Raw genomic sequence first — 25823 nt, forward strand, 5'->3', positions numbered from 1 at the left:
CTGAACTAGATCTTTAGATAAACACATCAGTAATATTTAAGCTTTTCTGGTCTATGACTGACTGAACTAAAACTATCTGATATAATTGAAAAGCTTGCTTCCTTGCTCTAGATGATTCATCAGTTGTCATTGATGAGGGCAGTGTGATATTGCCAAAAATTAATAGTAGTCATTGATGAAGGCAGTGTGATATTGCCAAAAAATAATAGTAGTCATTGATGAGGGCAGTGTGATATTGCCAAAAATTTGAACTCTTAAAATATTTATGCTCCGAGTAAGGGAAAATTCTAATAATCATAATGATGGCTTTTACTTTGTATTAATATTGCTTCCTGGAAATTAGTTTATTTTGTGTTAATATCACTTACTGAAAACTAATTTAGTTACTAAATATACAAAAAATACAAGAGCTATTTAAACCATTGCAATTCACAGCAATACAAAATTTAGCAAGAAACAAACAAAATACTTTAGTTGTTGTTGTAGGGTTTAACGCCATTTTTCAGCACACGAAAGGCTATACATGGCGGCCAGTATTAATGGTGGAGGAAGAACCCTGGAAAAGCCCAGAAAGAACCACCGACCCATGAGAAGCTACTGGCAAGCTTTCTCACATACCCACATTATCCGAATCCTAGACTCGAACCCACGCAGACAGAGGTGAGATGGTAGTGATCCGTAACGGAGAGCGCTTTAGACCACTCGGGGCCCCGAACAAAATACTTGTTTTTATTTTGATCTAACTTGTCTCCAAAGACCTGACCCAATAGGTGAATGTTTACATAGCATTCACTATATACATATACATATAAGTTTGTGAGGTAAATAAAAATAATGGGAGCTAATCAAGCAATGAGGTGAATGAATTGGATTGTCTCACATGTTCACAGTTTAGCCAAAAGATAAGGGAAACTTGGATATTTATGAGGAAAAATTTTCTTGCAATTGTTAATAACAGTAATACTATCCTTTATGTATACAAATTTCCTGATCACACAACCCATTAGTGTGCAGTCAATAAATAAATGTTTATTTTGGAAACCTAACTGACTTGAAATCTCTATTGTTTGTCTCCTGAAAGGATTAGTTACAAAGTTACAGTATAATTAGAGCAAATGGAGGCATACATGAATCTTTATTTGTGTATCAGACAGTATGGTTAAAGACAGGTGTGAAATATTAACAATTTTGTCAAGTGAATAAAAGAACCTTCTCTAAATACTTGTGCAGTATTGCTGACAGAGGGCAGTTGGGGATCTTATTTAGACATACCATTACAAACAGTGCTGTGGTAAATAAAATATACATTTAACAACATATGTATGTATATATATATATATATATATATATATATATATATATATATATATATATATATATATATATATATATATATATATATATATATATATATATATAAAAGCATATAACAAGAAATATGGTTTTGAAGATTGTTCAGCAAGTTAAATGTTAAATATAATAGGAGAACAAGAACAAAAACTTTACTGAAAAATATCACACTCAGGCTCTCCATTTATAACACAAGTTACATACCATCCTTGTGATATTTCCGAATATTTGGGCATATGCAATAATATCTGGGTGTATACAATAATATATGGGTGTTGGAAATATTATTTGTGTGTCTGCAATAATATATGGGTGTATACGATAATATATTGTTGTTGTAAATAATATTTTGGCATATGCAATAATATCTAGGTATATACAATAATATATGGGTGTTGGAAGTAATATTTGGGTGTCTGCATTAATATCTGGGTGTCTGCAATACTATCTGGGTGTATACAATAATATATAGGTGTTGGAAATATTATTTGGGTGTCTGCAATTCTATCTGGGTGTATACAATAATATTTGGGTGTCTGCAATAATATCTGGGTGTATACAATACTATTGTTTATGCAATAATATCTGGGTTTACATATCATATTGATGTCTGCAATATCTTGGTGAATGTAATAATATTTAGGCGTCTGCAATAATATATGGGTGTCTGCAATAATAGTTTGGTGTATGTAATAATATTTCCTATGCAAATTCAGACTATTCACTAACAACATTCGATCAAAACAGGCAATAGAATTCTTCACCCCAAATATTATTCTGCTATTCAGTGCATCTCCCATCTTCCCATCAACCATTTTCAACATGTAATTTATTGTCCGATTCAAGACAGGCAGTTAAGAATATCATCTGGATTAAATATTCTCACTACTGGATACTAATTTTATAAACTGCAATTTTATTTCCTTTGGATGATTTTCTCAACCAGTCAACCAATTTTGTTTTTATTTATCTAAGAGGATGGCTTTAATACTATGAAACTATAATCATCTGAACCGCTCTGGTGGCCTAGTGGTTGGAGCATCTGCCTCATATGCAGGAGGTCGTGGGTTCAATCCCCAGCCGAGTCATACCAAAGACTTACAAAAATGGTACTAGCAGCTGCCTTGCTTGGCACTCAGCATTAAGAGGTTTGTGTTAGGACTGGTCAGCCTGGTGTCAGGATAATGTGACTGGGTGGGACATCATGCTACATGTCTGCAGCATGATGCCCCAGTGCTAGATATTACTATAAACTGTCACACTGGGCCACCAGAGCAGTCACCACTAACCTGAATTATGTATTTCCACACCACTGACCTGAACTGTGTATTACCACACAACTAACCTGAATTGTATAGTACTGCACCACTGATCTGAATTGTGTATTACCACACCACTATGCTGTCTCACCTCTATCTGTGTGGGTTCGAGTCTCAGGCTCGGCCAATGTGGGTACGTGAGAAAGCTTGCCAGTAGCTTCTTGTGGGTCGATGGTTCTTTCCCGGGTTTTTCCAGGTTCTTCCTCCACCACTGATACTGGTTGCCATGTATAGCCTATCTTGTGCTGAAAAATGGCGTTAAACCCTACAACAACAACAACCACACCACTAACCTGAATTATGTAATACCACACAACTGACCTGAACTGTGTATTACCACACATCTATCCTGAATTGTGTAGTACTGCATCACTGATCTGAATTGTGTATTACCACACCACTGACCTGAATTGTGCATTACCACACCACTGACCTGAATTATGTAATACCACACCACTGACCTGAATTATTTACTACAACACTACTGACCTGAATTGTGTATTACCACACCACTAACCTGAATTATGTAATAACACAGAACTGACCTAACTGTGTATTACCATAAAATGAACCTGAATTGTGTAGTACTGCACCACTGATCAGAACCGTGTATTACCACACCACTGACCTGAATTATGTATTACCACACCACTGACCTGAATTATGTATTATTACACCACTGACCTAAATTGTGTATTACCATACCACTAACCTGAATTATGTATTACCACACCACTGACCTGAATTGTGTAACACCAGACCACTGACCTGAATTATTTACAACCACACAACTGACCTGAATTATGTATTACCATACCACTGATAGAAACAGGACAGGGCCATGAAGAATGAACATCACTAAAAAGTTGTAAATATCATGAAAATCTTTGACAAGTGATAGGGAAACCCTAACATGCTAAAAACAAAAATATGAAACCTTGATAATCTGTGATTGTATTATCAAAATCCAGATAATCAGCTAGAAAACTAACCATAACAGTCAAAATTGTCACATGTTCTTGCATTCACTGCCCCCATATACACCATGTTATGTGATTTCTACATCAAATCATTCAATATCATCAGCAGTTAAAAATGTGGAATATTCAGGAGGTAAAGAAGCAAAATTTGGTGAATTTCTGTTTCCTACCTACTAAGGTGAGGTCACCAAGAGTATAAATCTGGTTGTGATCTTTGTGAGAGAGCAGTCAAGTTACTAGTAACTATCCCTGTTTCATGTCTCTATCTTTGTGGACATTATAGTTAATAGGTTGTCATAGAAAGTGACCAAATTTCATGTCTCTATCATTAGTGTAAATGTGCAGAAAAGGGGAAGGAACTGATTGATGACCTTGACCTTAATTTCAAATAGTTCCAATGCTATAAATAGAAAGAAAAGTATAATCAAAAACTGTAAACAATGACCAATGACCTCAACCTTGAATATAGGACCCACCCACCCCAATTTAGTACATGGGACATATCTCTTATGATGATGAATAAATTGACCAACTTTCATCTTTTAAATAACAGCTCTTAAATTTTAGACAGGAAATGAAAGACAATGGAAAAACTTTAAAATCTTACCTGAATACGAGCCTGAAAATAATCTTCAATGTGGTACATGTAACACTTTCTATTGAAACTATATACATTTCATTCTTACAGCTTAATGTTACACAGATGAAATAGCGTCATGGAAAATGAAAAATATTTACTTGTGACACTGACCTTGAAGATAGGACCAGGAATGAAGTACACAGCACCCCTTCTAATAATGACTTACAAGCATACCAAGATGTTTCAACCTATAATCTCCACGAGATGGAAATAGTAAGTGTGATGGAACTTAAAATACTGTCCTGTGAAGGTAGGATCCCCAAAGTAGCAGATGAAAAATCTGTTAACAATGATGTATAAATATACCAAGTTTCATCCATTAAGTTCAAACAGCTTTAAAAACTGACCCACTGTAGGCCTGAAAAATTGACCCAATGTGGGTTTTAAAAATAGACCCACATTGGGCTTTAAAAACTGACCTACTGTAGGCTTGAATAACTAACCCATATTGGACTTTAAAAACTGACCTACTGTGGGCTTGAAAAACTGACCCACATTGGGCTTTAAAAACTGACCTACTGTGGGCTTGAAAAACTGACCCACATTGGGCTTTAAAAAGAGATCCACATTGGACTTGAAAAAGTGACCCACTGTGGGCTTGAAAAACTTACCCACTGTGGGCTTGAAAAATAGACCCACATTGGGCTTTAAAAACTGACCTACTGTAGGTTTGAAAAACTGACCCAATGTGGGTTTTAAAAACAGACCCACATTGGGCTTTAAAAACTGACCTACTGTGGGCTTAAAAAACTGACCCACTGTGGGCTTTAAAAACACATCCACATTGGGCTTGAAAAATTGACCCACTGTGGACTGTTAAAAAAAACAGACCCACCGTGGCTTTCAAAACAGACCCACTGTTTGCTTGGAATCAGAGCAGGTCTCCTGATTGTTTTAAGTGGCATCTAATGGAGGCAACCTTTTACCATGGGATATGTCCCACGATGATGTTCCAGCTGAAAAGATCCTGGCTTGATCATTGTACTGTGTGCCTTTTTCATACCATAAACTTACCCAGGATTGGGCTGATGCAACTGACTGACAGCTGTCATGTCAATTAAATATGACACAAATATGCTGATAATGCAGGTGTAATAAGTATTACCGGTTTGGCAGGACTGATGTCAATTCCAATCGTCAGAAATTCCTCAAAATCCAGAAAAGGATTAAAGCAGCTACCAACATCCAAGAGACGAATCTTTTCTCCAAACTGTAATACTCTGCAGCAGAAAAAAAGATACGTTTACTTTCTGATTTAGATTTCCATGATTAAGTGTTTCCTGTATCCTGAAAAGACAGGTGAATAAAAAGAGGACACATACAAGTTTTGCACAATCCCTGATGACAAAAACAATAAAGTGAACAGCTTTAGGCAATGTGATATGGTACCCCTATGGCTACAGGCAGACATCTAATGAAAAATATAAACTCTGCAAAATGTGATACAAGGAAACGTAAACAGAACTGTCCATGAAAAAGAATTTTGTTTATTTGTTATTATAGCAAAATTTTGGGGGATTTTAATGAAATTTGTTTAAAAACATGTTTGTGGAAGCTAACTGCCTTTACCATGGGCACAATGAGGAAGGAAATGGGAACTAAGGATAGAGAGGAAGCTGACCCATGCTGGACAAAAGACTATGCTTTACTGGCTCATTCTTTTTTTTAGAAAACCCTGCCTAACGATCAGCCTCCTACTCTACACTGTAGGTTACCTCCCTTTGGAAGGACAACACCATTGCCACAATGCTGTGAATGGCAAAATGCCAAATTGAGAAACTGTACTGCTTGATAATTTTATTACACTTAATTTAAACTGTTTTTCATATAACCTTTCCTCTTAAGTGCCTTTGGTAGAGAATCAGATTTTGTTTAACACTGCTGAGAAACACGTCAAATGATTCTTTAGTCAGTGACAAAACATAGAATCCATGATGAGACAATGTAGCACATGGCCAAACCATCATAATACTCATAATGTCACAATGTAATGCATCTGAACTGCAATATTTAGCTTGCTTCCATTACCATGGGATTCTATTGCATGCATATAGAGCAAACGGAAGAACCAGACAAGGTTCTCATGTGCTAATCTGTGGAAACGATGGACAAAGGCTTGGATGACCTTGGGTCTAATATCATTACAGCAACAAGATATTCTAAAAGAGTGCGAGCTGTGAGAAAAGGGGATAAGACTGTCCCTAGATTTAAACAAATTTATTCTGCAGGCCACCCCACCCCCAAAAGGCTTATCTCTGGAGAAATAGTGTATTTTATGTTTCCAATTGCTGCTTGTACATTACAAGTTTCATCTGTGTACACAAACATCATGAAATGGGACTAACATCTGTGTACATGAGTGTCATGAAATGGGACAAACATCTGTGCATACAAATGTCATAAAATGGGACTAACATCTGTGTATGTAAATGTCATGAAATGGGACTAACGTGTGTATACAAATGTCATGAAATAGGACTACTTCTATGTATACAAATGTCATTAAATGGGACTAACATCTGTGTATATAAATGTCATGAAATGGGACTAACATCTGTGTACACAAATGTCATGAAATGTGATTAGCATCTGTGTACAAGAGTGTCATGAAATGGGACTAACAGGTGTGTATACAAATGTCATGAAATAGGACTACTTCTATGTATACAAATGTCATTAAATGGGACTAACACCTGCATATATAAATGTCATTAAATGGGACTAACATCTGTGTATATAAATGTCATGAAATGGGACTACCAGTGTACATCAGTGTCACGAAATGGGATTAACATAAATTCTTGAAATAAAAAGGTCATGTATATGTGTCTCTAATATTTGCAGTAATAAAACTGACTCAGTGTTTAAAACATTACTGTAATAATACCCATTCAATGTTTAAAACATAACTGTAATAATTACCATTCAGATTTGAAACATTACTGTAATAATTGCTGTTCAATGTTTGAAACAATACTGTAATAACTGCCATTCATTGTTTGAAACAATACTGTAATAGTTGCCATTCAATGTTTGAAACAATACAGTAATAGTTGCCATTCAATGTTTGAAACAATACAGTAATAATTGCCATTCAATGTTTGATACAATACTGTAATAGTTGCCATTCAATGTTTGAAACAATACTGTAATAATTGCCATTCAATGTTTGAAACAATACTGTAATAATTGTCATTCAATGTTTGAAACATTACTGTAATAATTGCCATTCAATGTTTGAAACAATATAGTAATAGTTGCCATTCAATCTTTGAAACAATACAGTAATTGCCATTCAATGTTTGAAACAATACAGTAATAGCTGCCATTCAATGTTTGAAACAATACAGTAATAATTGCCATTCAATGTTTGAAACAATACAGTAATAGTTGCCATTCAATGTTTGAAAAATTACTGTAATAATTGCCATTCAATGTTTGAAACAATACAGTAATAGTTGCCATTCAATGTTTGAAACAATACAGTAATAATTGCCATTCAATGTTTGATACAATACTGTAATAGTTGCCATTCAATGTTTGAAACAATACAGTAATAGTTGCCATTCAATGTTTGAAACAATACAGTAATAATTGCCATTCAATGTTTGATACAATACTGTAATAGTTGCCATTCAATGTTTGAAACAATACAGTAATAGTTGCCATTCAATGTTTGAAACAATACAGTAATAATTGCCATTCAATGTTTGATACAATACTGTAATAGTTGCCATTCAATGTTTGAAACAATACAGTAATAGTTGCCATTCAATGTTTGAAACAATACAGTAATAATTGCCATTCAATGTTTGATACAATACTGTAATAGTTGCCATTCAATGTTTGAAACAATACAGTAATAGTTGCCATTCAATGTTTGAAACAATACAGTAATAGTTGCCATTCAATGTTTGAAACACTACAGTAATAATTGCCATTCAATGTTTGATACAATACAGTAATAATTGCCATTCAATGTTTGATACATTACTGTAATAATTGCCATTCAATGTTTGAAACACTACAGTAATAATTGCCATTCAATGTTTGATACAATACAGTAATAATTGCCATTCAATGTTTGATACATTACAGTAATAATTGTCATTCAATGATTTGAAACATTAATGTAATAATTGCCATTCAATGTTTGAAATACTACTGCAATAATTCCCATCTGAAACATTACCATAATAATTCTTATTTGATGTTTGAAACATTACTGTAATAATTCCCATTTAATGTTTAAAACATTACTGTAATAATTCCCATTTAATGTTTAAAACATTACTATAATAATACCCATTCCATGTTTAAAACATTACTGTAATAATTGCCATTCAGCATTTGATACAATACTGTACTAATTCCCATTCAATGTTTGAAACATTACTGTAATAATTGCTATTCAATGTTTGAAACAATACAGTAATAGTTGCCATTCAATGTTTGAAACAATACAGTAATAATTGCCATTCAATGTTTGATACAATACAGTAATAATTGCCATTTAATGTTTGAAACAATACAGTAATAATTGCCATTCAATGTTTGATACAATACTGTAATAATTGCCATTCAATGTTTGAAACAATACTGTAATAATTGTCATTCAATGATTTGAAACATTAATGTAATAATTGCCATTCAATGTTTGAAATACTACTGCAATAATTCCCATCTGAAACATTACCATAATAATTCTTATTTGATGTTTGAAACATTACTGTAATAATTCCCATTTAATGTTTAAAACATTACTGTAATAATTCCCATTTAATGTTTAAAACATTACTATAACAATACCCATTCCATGTTTAAAACATTACTGTAATAATTGCCATTCAGCATTTGATACAATACTGTACTAATTCCCATTCAATGTTTGAAACATTACTGTAATAATTGCTATTCAATGTTTGAAACAATACAGTAATAGTTGCCATTCAATGTTTGAAACAATACAGTAATAATTGCCATTCAATGTTTGATACAATACAGTAATAATTGCCATTTAATGTTTGAAACAATACAGTAATAATTGCCATTCAATGTTTGATACAATACAGTAATAGTTGCCATTCAATGTTTGAAACAATACAGTAATAGTTGCCATTCAATGTTTGAAACACTACAGTAATAATTGCCATTCAATGTTTGATACAATACAGTAATAATTGCCATTCAATGTTTGATACATTACTGTAATAATTGCCATTCAATGTTTGAAACACTACAGTAATAATTGCCATTCAATGTTTGATACAATACAGTAATAATTGCCATTCAATGTTTGATACATTACAGTAATAATTGTCATTCAATGATTTGAAACATTAATGTAATAATTGCCATTCAATGTTTGAAATACTACTGCAATAATTCCCATCTGAAACATTACCATAATAATTCTTATTTGATGTTTGAAACATTACTGTAATAATTCCCATTTAATGTTTAAAACATTACTGTAATAATTCCCATTTAATGTTTAAAACATTACTATAATAATACCCATTCCATGTTTAAAACATTACTGTAATAATTGCCATTCAGCATTTGATACAATACTGTACTAATTCCCATTCAATGTTTGAAACATTACTGTAATAATTGCTATTCAATGTTTGAAACAATACAGTAATAGTTGCCATTCAATGTTTGAAACAATACAGTAATAATTGCCATTCAATGTTTGATACAATACAGTAATAATTGCCATTTAATGTTTGAAACAATACAGTAATAATTGCCATTCAATGTTTGATACAATACTGTAATAATTGCCATTCAATGTTTGAAACAATACTGTAATAATTGTCATTCAATGATTTGAAACATTAATGTAATAATTGCCATTCAATGTTTGAAATACTACGGCAATAATTCCCATTTGAAACATTACCATAATAATTTTTATTAAATGTTTAAAACATTACTGTAATTAATTCCCATTTAATGTTTAAAACATTACTATAATAATACCCATTCCATGTTTAAAACATTACTGTAATAACTGCCATTCAACATTTGATACAATACTGTACTAATTCCCATTCAGTGTTTGAAACATTACTGTAATAATTCCCACTTAATGTTTGAAACATTACTGTAATACATGTAATACCAATTCAGTGTTTGAAACAATGCTATAATGATACCCATTCAATGTTTGAAACACTGTAATAATTCCCATTCGTTCAATGTCTGAAACATTTCTTTGCAATAAAATAATTGGGAAGACATTACTGCCTATGATAAACGTGTCATGTGTAATATATATGGCTTTTAGCTAAGCTGGTCACAGTGAGCTTATAATTTGTCCATGCATCAGGCATATACAATCTAACGTGTCACTTGTTGTCATAAACACTGCTATTTTAAACTTGTTCTCAAAATCGGCTGCGCAAATTACAATGACAGAAGGGGCCCCGAGTTGCCGAGTGGTCTAAAGCGCTCTTCGTTACAGATCACTGCCATCTCACCTCTGTCTGCCGCGGTTCGAGTCTAGGATTCAGCCAATGTTGGTATGTGAGAAAGCTTGGGTCAGTGGTTCTTTCTGGTGTTTTCCCGGGTTCTTCCTCCACCATTAATACTGGCCGCCATGTATAGCCTATCGTGTGCTGAAAAATGGCGTGAAACCCCACAACAACAACAATGACAGAAATGATCCTCATGACATTGTCCCAATTTTGTGCTTTGCTGCCTCACCAAGCATTGATGTGGCACCCAATGCCCCCAAAACTGAAAATCTATTTTTGAACTTCTTCAGTAGTGTTGGGTGGCACTCCAGGCAGTAGTGTTGCTTCATGGAAACAATATTCAACATTTTTTACAGACTGGCTGAGCCAATCTGACCAGACTTGGTAAAAGTGCTTGTTACAACATGTTCAATCAATATAACGTTTTAGCAACCAGCGGACAACCATTTTCAAACTTTTCATCTAGAATGTCTGACTTGAATCTTGAGTGGCTCTCCTAGCAACAATATGGAAAACATTTTTCAGCTTCTTCAAAATGTTCATAATATCTGTAGAGTGCCCCCTTAGTTCCTAGTACAATTATGTTGCTAAAAAAAGTTATAACTAAAAATCAGGGGCCATAACTCCTCTAAATGATGATATAGAATATGGAAATCAAACTCATTAGAAAGTAAACTAAATTTAACTGAATTCCAAAAATCCTTGTATACATTAGAGGGCGCTCACCAGTTATTATGTACTTTTGAGAGAGTGATGTATGTAAGGTGAAGTTGTTTGCATTTAAAACATGTACAATGGCGAGAATGGTGGCATACCTCTGTGCTACATTAATGTAATGTGGATGATATTTCTTTGGATATTGCACACTGCTAACTAAAATGACTGCTCCCTTGTGCTAAAAAATTAGCCTGAATTAATCTAAAGTACACTATCCATAACAGCTATTAAAATAGGGAAAATGAATTTTGCCAGACTAGACAATACCAGCTTTTGAATGTGCAATAAATGAATTACCAAATATATAAAATGTAAAAAAAGATATCAGCTCTTTTTTTATGCATTTTACCTCTGAAGCTCAGGAAGTGAAAATGACCAAGTGGAGTTTGCACTTTTTTGAAAGGTGCACATCTGGACAAAGGCCAAGCTGTGTACTACACCCTTCAATCATATACCAAAAACAAGGGAATTAAAGGTTCTTTGAATTATACCTAAGATATACAAGGTGTTTTTTAAACAGCCAGTATAACCAGTGAGGAAAGCCAAGGAAATTCTTTTCCTTTAAAATCCTAACCCCATGCAAAATAGGAAACTGTAGAGCGCCACCTTATGTAGGATAACCAAGGAAGTTGTGTAGGAGAACCCAGGTGAGGAGAAGAGCTAATCTGGGGGGATAACTACTTTAATGATGTTGTATAATATCAAAATCAAATATATTTAACATTTTCTCAACATAAAGCTGCATACCAAATTTGTTTGAAATCAAACAATCCTCGGAAAGTTATGCTGAGTAAACTAAAGTAACAATGAATAACAATCAGGGAAAACTCTTGTATGTCAGAGAATGATAGAAATTAAACTAATTCAAGTGTCTAAATGAAATCCAAAGCTCCTCACTAAAGTTCTGCTGCAAAAACAAAAGTTAGCAGCATAGAAATTCAAGGGCTATAACTCCTGTAAAATGATATAAATTGATACAAACTGACCTCATTCAAGGTTTCATTGATATAAATCAGCATGACAAATTTAGTTTAAAGTTATGCTAGGGAAACCAGTTAGGATGATAGGGAATTAAGTGGCATAACACTTATAAATAATGTCAGAGAATGCTGACTGATTTATGGTCTCATCAGCAAAAAGCCCTCAATCAAATCTGAAGAACCCTCAATAAACTTATTCTGCAACCAGCAAAGTAAGGAGAATGGGAGATCAGGGGGCATAACTCTTGTAAGCGAGATGTTCAATATCAAAGTCATTCAAAGTTTCATCAATGCAAAGCCGCAAACCAAATATGGCTGAAACATTGGTAATGTTATGCTTTGGAAACCAATGTTACAAAGATGGGTAAACAGTAGGCATAACTCCCATAAATTTCATGAAATGTTCAAAGTGGAACTTGTTCAGGGTTGTCTCAAAGTAAAATCCACATGGTAAAGATAGAGTTATACCACAGAATCCAAAGAACGGAGGAGAGGAAATCAGTGTTATGTATGATGTCATGGAAACTGAACTCATTCCAGGTCTCATCAACATAGAGTTATATATCAAATTTGGATGAAAATCAACAATCCTTGGTAAAGTTATGCTGCAGAAGTATAAGAATAGAGGATAGGCAAACAGGGGCCATAATCCTGTAAATGATGACAAAGAACTCCAGAAATCAAAATAATTCCAAGTATTATCAATATAAAGCTTTATTTCAAACTTGGATAAAATGCAACAATTCTCAGTAAAGTCATCTGGCTGAACACAAAATGCTGACAGATGGATAAACAGACAGCCAAACAAACAGAGCTGGCCCTTAACACAAATAAACTGTCACATTTTTTTTTAGGAAACAGCTCCAGCATCCTCAAGGCATTAATTATCTTCATACAGCATAAAACAGCTTAAAACCATAGCCAATCTGTTGTGGTCCAGAAAATTTACTTGCTTGGGATTAGTACAGTGTATAATAAAATACTGTACTTAAGTATGTGTAAAGGACATTATTTATGGATGTGTAAAGGAATGTATGGATGGATGTGTAAAGTACTGTATGCATGGATGTGTAAAGGACTGTATAGATGGATGTGTAAAGGACTGTATGCATGTGTAAAGGACTGTTTTCATGGATGTGTAAAGGACTGTTTGTGTGGATCATGATGTATGAAGGACATTATTTATGGATGTGTAAAGTACTGTATGGAAGGATGTATAAAGGACTGTATGGATGGATGTGTAAAGGACTGTGTATGCATGTGTAAAGGAGAGTATTTATGGATGTGTAAAAGAGTATGCATGGATGTGTAAAGGACTGTATGTATGGATGTGTAAAGGACTGTGTATGCTGTTGTTGTTGTAGGGTTTAACGCCATTTTTCAGCAAACGATAGGCTATACATGGAGGCCAGTATTAATGGTGGAGGAAGAACCCGGGAAAACCCCGGAAAGAACCACCAACCCACGAGAACCTACCCACATTGGCTGAATCCGAGACTTGAACCCATGAAGACAGAGGTGAGATAGCAGTGATCTGTAATAGAGAGCGCTTTTGACCACTTGGCCACTTGGGCCCCCGACTGTGTATGTACATGTAAAGGACTATGTATGGATGTGTAAAGGACTATGTATGGATGTGTAAAGGACTGTGTATGCATGTGTAAAGGACTGTGTATGCATGTGTAAAGGACTGTGTATGCATGTGTAAAGGACTGTGTGAATGTGTAATGGACTGTATAGATGGATGTGAAAAGGACTGTGGATGTGTAAAGGACTGTATGGATGGATGTGTAAAGGACTGAGTATGGATGTGCAAAGGACTGGATGTATGGATGTGTAAAGAACTGTGCATACATGTAATGTACAAGTATGTATGGATGTGTAAAGGACTGTATGTATAGATGTGTAAATGACAGTATGTATACATATGTAAATGACTGGACACATGTGTAAATGATTATATATGGATGTGTAAATGACTGTATGTATGCATATGTAAATGACTATGCATGTGTAAATGACTGCATATATGGATGTGTAAATGACTATATACAGATGTGTATATGACTATATATGGATGTGTAAATGACTATATATGGATGTGCAAATGACTGTATATATAGATGTGTAAATGACTATGTATGCATGTGTAAAAGTACTGTATGTATGCATGTGTAAAGGACTATATATGGATGTGTAAATCGCTATGTATGCATGTGTAAAAGTATTGTACATATGGGGGCCCCGAGTGGCCTAGTGGTCTAAAGCGCTCTCTGTTATGGATCACTGCCATCTCACCTCTGTCTGCATGGGTTCGAGTCTCAGATTCGGCCTATGTAGGTATGTGAAACAGCTTGCCAGTAGCTTCTTGAGGGTCGTTGGTTCTTTCCGGGGATTTCCCGGGTTCTTCCTCCACCATTAATACTGGCCGCCATGTATAGTCTATCATGTGCTGAAAAATGGCATTAAACCCTACACAACAACAACAACTGTATGTATGCATATGTAAAGTACTGTATGTATGCATGTGTAAATGACTATGGATGTGTAAAGGACTATGGATGTGTAAAGGACTATGTATGGATGTGTAAATGACTATGTATGCATGTGTAAAGGACTATGCATGCAAGTGTAAATGTATGTATGCATGTGTCTTTCTGAGGTATTAGTGTTTTGGAATTTTAACATAGCTTTAAAAACATTTCAGTGATACTGCTAGGTTGTCTGCAGTGTGGCAGTTTACAGAGATGTCTAGGACTTGGGCATCGCGCCACAGATATGCAGCATCATGTCCCACCCAGTCACATTATCCTAACACCAGGCTTATCAGTCCTAACACTATTCCCTTAATTATGAGTGCCTAGTGAGGCAGCTGTTAATATCATTTTTATAAGTCTCTGGTATGATTTGGCTGGGGTTCAAACCCACAACCTCCAGCATCAGCGGCAGATGTTCTAACCACTAGGCTACTGGAGCAGTCCTCTTTCTGAGGTATTAGTACAGAGTATAATAAAGGACTGTATGTATGCATGTGTCTTTCTGAGGTATTAGTACAGAGTATAATAAAGGACTGCATGTATGCATGTGTCTTTCTGGGGTCCAAAGACAGTACTATTTGTAAAACAAATTCTTTGTAGTGAAGGATCAAATTGCTAGTCACTATGATGGTGAAGCCAGTCTTAAGACCACCTCTTCTGGCAACACAAAAATGATCTCTTAAGGCATGATGTATCATAATAGAGGTCATCACACTATATAACAAAAGAAGGTACACATGCCTCCGAGAACAATCAGAAAGAATCTTGTCAAAAATGACATATGGTCTCCCAATACTGTCACAAAGAATTTGGTCATAAAATGACAGGTAGTTTCCCAGAACGGTGTTCTTTCAATTCAGGTTTTACTATGTGTGTGTGTGACTTAGATTTTTAATGCAGCTTTAACAATTTTCCAGTCATATCGCTACGATGTCTGCAGTGTGGCAGTTTATAGTGATGTCTGGCACTGGGGCATCATGCCACAGACATGTAGCATGATGTTCCACCTAGTCACATTATCCTGACACCAGACCGACCATACCCAACACTAATCTGCTAATGCTGAGCACCTAGCTAGGCAGCTGTTAGTATCATTTTTAGACGTCTTTGGTATGACTCAGGAAGGGTTCGAACCCATGACCTCCTGCATCCGGGGCGAACGCTCCAACAACTAGGCCACTGGAGCAGTTGGTTTTACTATGCTAGTTAGGGTGAAACTTGTCTCAGCCACACTGTTTTACTGTTTAATGCTACAAAGCAACACTTGTTGGAACATCTAAAACATCTCAGAGGAGTTGCAATATTGCAGTTTTCTTTGTACACAAGTTAAATTAGAAGTACATATCTCATATTTTATTTGCCCTGAATGCCATTATATTTGACTTTGATCTTTGATTATTAGGCTACACACCATCAAAGGTCTACTATTTGTAATGTTTAATGTAGATGCCCAATACTTGCTCAGTGATGCAAGCAGAAGTACAAGTCAACCATGAACTGATGTAAGAGTGACATCTAATACTGGACAATGGACAAAGGCTGATGACTGAAAGCTTTGTAATCACCATGTCTCAGTTTTTGTCAAATAATTGTCAAGGATAACGTTAACACAAGTCTAATTATTCCAACTGGCAGAGAAAGATTTTATACTGGAGTGTATTTTGGAAATTTTTGTGGTTTAAAATCATGCAAGTATGTTTCTATAATGTCAAACTTTTATCACTTTTAAGGGCAGAAATGAAACTTAAAAAGACAAAGAAAGATGGACATTCAACTACTTGCTTTACAGATTTACCAGTTGCTAAATCATGTCAGTACCTGTCTATAAATAAAGAAAATCTATATCCCATCTGATGGCAGAAAATGTAACTTGCAACTTGAACAGGTTTGAAACTATATTTATGATAGTGTCAAAACAGCAGAGGTAAAAACATTTTAATTATTTATGATCAGATGGCAAAGATACAATAACATTAAATAATAAAACCAAATTGATTGTCAGTGAACTGAAATATAGATGAGAGCTGACAGTTTTATATCACCAGCCTAACTACCAGCTGACTGGTTGCACTTCAAGGTCAATTGGGGACAAAGTCTGTGAAAACAAAACAAAAACCCAAAACAGCAGAAAGCAAAAGGCCCAAGTGTGTCTGACAAATGTAAGAATGATTGACCAGATTGATCTAGTTATCTGAATTGGAAGATTTTGATGCCAGCATGATCGCCATAAAATCTGGTTAGAGATTTATTACGTGTTTTTTGCACCCACCCCCTTCTAGTTGGTTCAGTTTTCAGGATTTATGTAGATTGAGCATGTTTTGAAAGAAGCATACTGATTGGCTTGATTTATTTAGATTGAACACGTTTTTAATGAAACATATGGATTGGATTGATTTATGTAGATTGAGCATGTTTTTAACAAAATATACTAATTGGATTGATTTATTTAGATTGAACATGGTCTGAAAGAAGCATACTGATTGACCTGATTCATGTAGAATGGGCATGTTTTGCAAGAAGCTTCTTCTTTCAACATGACTCAGTTCGAAAAGAGGAAAAGATATTTTCAAAATAATATGCACATTACAAGTTGTAGTGACATACTTAGGACTGATGTGTTATATGTTTTACAAAGATAACCTGTCATTTAAGGTCAGATGTGTTATATGACTTACAAAGATAACCTGTCATTTAAGGTCTGATGTGTTATGATTTACAAAGATAGCCTGTCATTTAATGTCTGATGTGTTATGATTTACAAAGATACCCTGTCATTTAATGTCTGATGTGTTGTGATTTACAAAGATACCCCAACATTTAAGGTTTGATGTGTTATGATTTACAAAAATACTATGACATTCAAGGTCTGACGTGTTATATGATTTACAAAGATGCCCTGACATTTAAGGCTTGACATGTTATATGATTTACAAAGATGCCTTGACATTTTAAGTTTGACATGTTATATGATCGACATTGTTTGGTATTAAAAGGCAAAATTACATTAGTAAATGTCAGTTATTGCAAGGCAAAAATATATAACATTAATAATACCAACAGTAACTTTAAAACAAAAATGCATAACACTAATAATACCAACAGTGACTTTAAAACAAAAATCAGCAAAGCTTTTAAATTTTCAGTTGCCAAACATGTCTGAAATGAATTACCATCTGAAAAATCTGGTACATGTATTGCCGATAACTAGCGCCAACATCCCCAGCTATAGTGTAACATGACTGACAGTAAGACAACATTCCTGAATAATTATTGCTGAGACACTTTTAATACAGGTGCAATCGGAACAGCATGATTCACAGTTAACTGTCTCAACTATATCTATCTCTTTAACCTTTATTTAAATTAACTTACAGATGTACAGATGAAATTGCAAATACAAAGTTGCAAGCATGTTTTAGCTGTAAATGATAATGTGCCAACAAGAAGTTTTTGTCAACATTAAAACTTTAAGATTCTTATTTGACCAGAGGAAGTATATAAAAAAAATGCATCTTTCTTTATTTCTTAATTTTGAATGTTCATTTGCAAACTTTTCCTTTAATCGGGAACTACTTTATAAATTTCCTATAACTGTCAAAATTCTTTCTTACAAATTATTTTATTTTCCAATGAACAATCTGTTCATTTAATGGTAATATGAAACCAATTTTTTCACTAATCAGTGTTTTTTAAAGATAATGTGCAATGCTAAATATACTCTACATCTTGGTAGAAAGGAAAACGTTGTTTTTGCAAAACAGGAAGGTTGAGAGATGAATAAATCATTTCTATTAACAACTAGAGAGAAAAAAAAGGGTGATCATTTAACAACAAAAAATTTGAGACTACAGGTAATTCTATGTCAAATTTTTCATATATGCTCCTACATCAACCCATTCCCCTTCAGACCATGACACAGAGTCATAAACTAAAATCTGTTAAATTTTATTGTATGTGTACTCCTGTTATGACAGCATGAAGAAATAAAGTTCCCTCCCAATCCCCCTCAACAAACATATTCCACTGAAACTTTAATTTTGGTATTGCTGACCAGGGCAAATCAAGGTCTATGTGGTTTGTTCTATACCAGCAGATGTTGGTATGTACAGTTTGCAGTTAGATGTGACTCATACGTGAGTATATACTGGTAAATGTACAGTGAATATCAATCTTATTCAGTATATGATCCATGGGCCATGAGTATCAATCTTATTCAGTATGTAACTGATGAGCCATGAGTAGCGATCTCATTCAGTATATGATTAATGAGTCATGTATATCAATCTTATTCAGTATATAATTAATGGGCCATGAGTATCAATCTTATGCAGTATATGATTAATGAGCCATGAGTATCAATCTCATTCAGTATATAATTAATGAGCCATGAGTATCAATCTTTTTCAGTATATGATCCATGGGTAATAATTATCATTCTTATTCAGTACATGATCCATGGACCAAGAGTATCAATCATATTCAGTATATGATTAATGAGCCATGAGAATCAATTTGATTCAGTATATGATCCATGAGCCATAAGTATCAATCTCATTCAGTACATGATCCATGGGAATTGATTATCAATCTTATTCAGTATATACTTAATGGGTCATGAGTATCAATCTCATTCAGTATATGATCCATGAGCCATAAGTATCAATCTTGTTCAGTATATGATCTATGGGCCATGAGTATTAATCTTATTCAGTATATAATTAATGGGCCATGAGTATCAATCTCATTCAGTATATGATCCATGAGCCATAAGAATCAATCTTATTCAGTACATGATCCATGGGCCATGAGTATCAATCTTATTCAGTATATGATTAATGAGCCATGAGTATAAATTTTATTCAGTATATAATTAATTGGCCATGAGTATCAAACTCATTCAGTATATAATTAATAGGTCCTGATAATCAATTTGATTCAGTATATGATTAATGGGCCATGAGTATCAATCTTATTCAGTATATGATTAATGAGCCATGAGTATCAATTTTATTCAGCATATAATTAATGGGCCATGAGTATCAAATCTATTTCAGTATATAATTAATAGGCCCTGATAATCAATTTGATTCAGTATATGATTAATGAGCCATGAGTATCAATCTTATTCAGTATATAATTAATGAGCCATGAGTATCAATCTTATTCAGTATATGATCCATGGGCCATGAGTATCAATCTTTTTCAGTATATGATTAATGAGCCATGAGTATCAATCTTATTCAGTATATGATTAATGAGCTATGAGTATCAATTTTATTCAGTATATAATTAATAAGCAATGAGTATCAATTTTATTCAGTCTATGATCCATGAGCCATGAGTATCAATCTTATTCAGTATATGATCCATGGGCCATGAGTATCAATCTTATTCAGTATATGATCCATGGGCCATGAGTATCAATCTTATTCAGTATATGATCCATGGGCCATGAGTATCAATCTTTTTCAGTATATGATTAATGAGAGATGATTATCAATCTCATTCAGTATATGATCCATGGGCCATGAGTATCAATCTTATTCAGTATATAATCCATGGGCCATGAGTATCAATCTTATTCAGCATATGATCCATGGGCCATGAGTATCAATCTTATGATTAATGAGAGATGATTATCAATCTCATTCAGTATATGATTAATGGGCCATGAGTATCAATCTCATTCAGTATATAATTAATGAGCCATGAGTATCAATCTTTTTCAGTATATGATTAATGAGTCATGTATATCAATCTTATTCAGTATATGATTAATGAGAGATGATTATCAATCTCATTCAGTATATGATCCATGGGCCATGAGTATCAATCTTATTCAGTATATAATCCATGGGCCATGAGTATCAATCTTATTCAGTATATGATCCATGGGCCATGAGTATCAATCTTATGATTAATGAGAGATGATTATCAATCTCATTCAGTATATAATTAATGAGCCATGAGTATCAATCTTTTTCAGTATATAATTAATGAGCCATGAGTATCAATCTTTTTCAGTATATGATTAATGAGTCATGTATATCAATCTTATTCAGTATATGATCCATGGGCCATAAGTATCAATCTTATGATTAATGAGAGATGATTATCAATCTCATTCAGTATATAATTAATGAGCCATGAGTATCAATCTTTTTCAGTATATAATTAATGGGCCATGAATATCAATCTTTTTCAGTATATGATTAATGAGCCATGAGTATCAATCTTATTCAGTATATGATCCATGGGCCATGAGTATCAATCTTATTCAGTATATGATCCATGGGCCATGAGTATCAATCTTATTCAGTATATGATCCATAGGCCATGAGTATCAATCTTATTCAGTATATGATCCATGGGCCATGAGTATCAATGTTTTTCAGTACATGATTAATGAGAGATGATTATCAATCTCATTCAGTATATGATCCATGGGCCACGAGTATCAATCTTATTCAGTATATAATCCATGGGCCATGAGTATCAATCTTATTCAGCATATGATCCATGGGCCATGAGTATCAATCTTATGATTAATGAGAGATGATTATCAATCTCATTCAGTATATGGTTAATGGGCCATGAGTATCAATCTCATTCAGTATATAATTAATGAGCCATGAGTATCAATCTTTTTCAGTATCAATCTTATTCAGTATATGATCCATGGGCCATGAGTATCAATCTTATGATTAATGAGAGATGATTATCAATCTCATTCAGTATATAATTAATGAGCCATGAGTATCAATCTTTTTCAGTATATAATTAATGGGCCATGAATATCAATCTTTTTCCAGTATATGATTAATGAGCCATGAGTATCAATCTTATTCAGTATATGATCCATGGGCCATGAGTATCAATCTTATTCAGTATATGATCCATGGGCCATGATTATCAATCTTATTCAGTATATTGTTATAAGCCAGTTTTTTTTTTACTTGACCAAGCGGTGTCAAACCCTGGCACAATTCCTAATACAAGTCATAAGTTTACACCAAATTTCCAAAGACTTCCATACAACTTCAGTTGTAAATTAGAAAGCCTGACATGTTGGTTTTATACATAAATTTTACTCTAATCAATGCAAGACCACAGATCTCACAACCTGCCAAATATCTATCAACCACACATCTGCAAGGTTTCTCTTTGTTAGGTTTCCATACTGCCAGCAGTTCATACCCTAGAAAGTATACAACTGTTCCTTAACACATGGAACTATTTTAACTACGCCACCTTAGGCCAGTAAAACCATGGTTTCCAGGCACATTTTGCCAGTACAACTGCATCACATTTGCCACCATGGTGACATAAATGGTATCTGCAGAGTCCCTTCTTATTTATTCCATTGTGTAATTTACCAGTTTCCTACTATAAATACTACCACTGCAGTCATACCACCAATGTACACCGCTAGATTTTAGAAGGGACTTTGGTACTCCAGGGACAATCATTTGGTTTGGACCTGAATTCACTGCTAGTGAACCATGGCATCATGGAAACTCGCTAACACTTTACTCCGTGAGATTTGCTACTAGTAACTGGCTAATTATTTTGGGCAAAGGAATATTTCTATTGCACTGAATTCCAATAAGCAGACAAGTAATCACAAAAATCGAAGAATTCCTTAAAATGGGGCGCTATAACCAAATGCACATACTCCAAATTTATTACCTTATGATTAATGGGCCATGAATAACTGTTTGGAAATCACCATTTACTTGCCATAAAAACTAAAACAGTTCCAACATTAAGCTGGCATGTGTTGTATGTAAAGTATGAGGAAAGCTAATAACTTTCATGTTTTTAATTGCATTATTTAATAAAGGCTATAAAGATGGAATATCCATAAATATCAGTACAGATGAAATACATGTGATAAATGGAAATGCAACAAAAACAGGAGTCATCTAGAGATTCCTCTATTATGTAGAGACTCCTAAAGTACTTTTAACCCCTGCTTATGTAGAGACTCCTAAGTACCCTTACACCCTGCTTATGTAGAAACTCCTAAGTACCCTTACACCCTGTTCATGCAGAGACCCTTAAAGTACCCTTACACCCTGCTTATGTAGAGACTCCTACAGTACCTTTACACGCTGCTTATGTAGAGACCCTTAAAGTACCCTTGACCCCAGTTTATATAGAGACCCTTAAAGTACCCTTACACCCTGCTTATGTAGAGACCCTTAAAGTACCCTTTCACAATCTGCTTATGTAGAAACTCCTCAAGTACCCTTGCCACCTGCTTATGTAGTCTCCTAAAGTACCCTTACACCCAGCTTATGTAGAGACCCTTAAAGTACCCTTACACCCTGCTTATGTAGAAACTCCTAAAGTACCCTTACACCCTGCTTATGTAGAAACTCCTAAAGTACCCTTACACCCTGCTTATGTAGAAACTCCTAAAGTACCCTTTAAATAATAAATGTACCAAATTTAATAAATACATCCTAAATAATTAGAGCCAGAGGCATACCTTCACTGCTAAACATTTCTGTCATGTCTATAGTGGAACAATTGTTTTTACTCCTCAAAGTTCTTTCATTTTCCAACACCTAATGTGGTATTAATTTGGCTTTAAAAATAATCTGCTGCATTGTTTAACCGGTTCCCTGATTTGTTTTATATTTAAGCAGCATGCTGGCTGTAAATAAAGTAGCTGTGCCCTTTAACAGTGTTTCCTGAAATCCCTTGTGATGAGTCACATTAGTACTGAAAGGGTTTTCCATTTCTCTCTGTCCATAAACAATTCCCAGCTTTACAGCACATGAGCATATCTCGCTGTTATTTATTGATCAGTTGTTGTACAGGAAATGTAAACAAGCCCAATACAAATAGCTGGAACAGATCAACCAGACACTAACTGGAGTTGCTGGAGGGCTTACAATAACACAAACGATTTCTCACCATGGCAACCCAGAAATGTCAACTACATAATTATGGAAAAATCCCAAACTGTAAACATGATACAGAGGTACAAGTAAACAAAAACATTAGTCACTCAGCTAATATTTCAGCACTTGATGAAACTTTAATCTTTGCAGGGTCATTCATGCACAGTGTGGAGAAAAATCAATGGGAAAAAGCAGGCAAGCTGACTTGTTTGTTAACAAACATAATCATTAAAAGCCATATTCAGCTGCAGATCTGCTGAAGAGGTTTTTGAATCACAGAGTCCCTGCTATTAATTTCTCATGGGTCAGAATTAATCCCATGTTCTGAGCTCCAAAAAGACTTTAGATTCATATACCTGGCTCTCAATACACTTAATGCCTCTTCAGCATCTGCAGTACTTTTGCAAGTTTTATGAATGATTACAAAATACTTCCTCCCCCTCCCTAGACAAGAGGAAAATATGAGCTGCAATTGAAAATTGTTGAGTACAATTGTTAATTCTAAAAACACGTGTCCTTAATACTACAGTACAGTAAAAGCATGAAACAAGACTTTGCGAAGACTTTCTTTGTTTCAGAATTTGTATGTACACATTACAAGAAATACTCTATACTGAAAATTTGTATATACATGTTACAAAGAAGTACTTGTGAATTTGTACACAAACAATATAAGAAATAATTTACAGAGGGAACTCATTCAAAAACATCAGAAATATTTTAATGTGGGATTTGTGTGTATATATATATATATATATATATATAATTTAAAATAAAGGCTTTATAGTGTGAAAATTGTACATATAAAAATTAAAATAAATGCTTTAAAGTGGGAATATGTACATAAAAAACATTTTTAAAAAAAATGCTTTAAAGTGGGAATTTAATAAAGAAACAACATTGTATGAATTACTTTATGTGGGAATTTGCATATAAATGTTGTAAGAAATACTTCATAGCAGAAATTGTTAGCACAGGAGATATTTTAGCAATTTAGCAACCTGAGAGAGATAGAGATAGATAATACAAATAAAACCCTGTCACAAAAAACACAGAGCCATAAAAACTGAAATAAAACTGTCCAAAATTAAATTCCTCAGTTTGGAACAAAATCCCCCAACTTTACATGAGAGAAAAATATTTGCGATATGGTAAGCTCTATAAAGAATTATTAGTGGAAAATGAAAGAAATCAGGCTATTGGTGGACACACATAAAGTCAAAAGAAATAAAGTTTTCAATGTATGGACTTTGACCTTCAATATATTTTGATATACATAAAAATTAAGTTTTGTAGAAAAAAGTTATTTTGTGAACTAGATGGCACAGTATACAACTAACATATCTTGACTGAAGCTAGTTCAAACTTACTGAACTATCCAAATTAGCTACTTTACAGCATTTTTTTAAAAACCCTAAAATGGGGAATCGATAATGAGCAAGTTAGTTACCTGACAGCATTTTCTTTAACAAATGGGGAACTGATAATGGGCAAGTTTGTTACTTGACAGCACCTTTTTTATACAAAAAAAAATGGGGAACTGATAATAGGCAAGTTAGTATTTGACAGCATTTTAAAAAATGGAGAACTGAAAATGGGCTAGTTTGTTACTTGACAGCACCTTTTTTTATAAACAAAATGGGGAACTGATAATAGGCAAGTTAGTATTTGACAGCATTTTAAAAAATGGAGAACAGATACTGGGCAAGTTTGTTACTCGACAGCACCTTTTTTTATAAACAAAATGGGGAACTGATAATAGGCAAGTTAGTATTTGACAGCATTTTAAAATATGGAGAACTGATACTGGGCAAGTTCGTTACCTGACAGCACTTTGTTTTACAAATGGGGAACTGATAATGGGCAAGTTAGTTACTTGGCAGCATATTTTTAAAAATGGTGA

At 34.1% G+C, this 25823-nt stretch overlaps 1 protein-coding gene across 2 annotated transcripts in view; it reads right to left on the reverse strand.

The window, feature by feature from the left end:
• Window positions 1-25823, reverse strand: part of LOC149788550 (S-adenosylmethionine sensor upstream of mTORC1-like) — a 66805-nt gene that overhangs the window by 4948 nt on the left and 36034 nt on the right. For both annotated transcript variants that reach the window (XM_089974577.1, XM_089974576.1), the window contains one exon: window positions 5395-5509. In XM_089974577.1, coding sequence (XP_089830703.1) covers window positions 5395-5509 — 115 coding nt within the window. The remainder of the gene's footprint in view (window positions 1-5394; window positions 5510-25823) is intronic.

The sequence above is a fragment of the Sinohyriopsis cumingii genome, chromosome 11 (assembly GCF_028554795.1).
Source record: "Sinohyriopsis cumingii isolate HCF-2022 chromosome 11, ASM2855479v2, whole genome shotgun sequence".
Taxonomy (NCBI): domain Eukaryota; kingdom Metazoa; phylum Mollusca; class Bivalvia; order Unionida; family Unionidae; genus Sinohyriopsis; species Sinohyriopsis cumingii.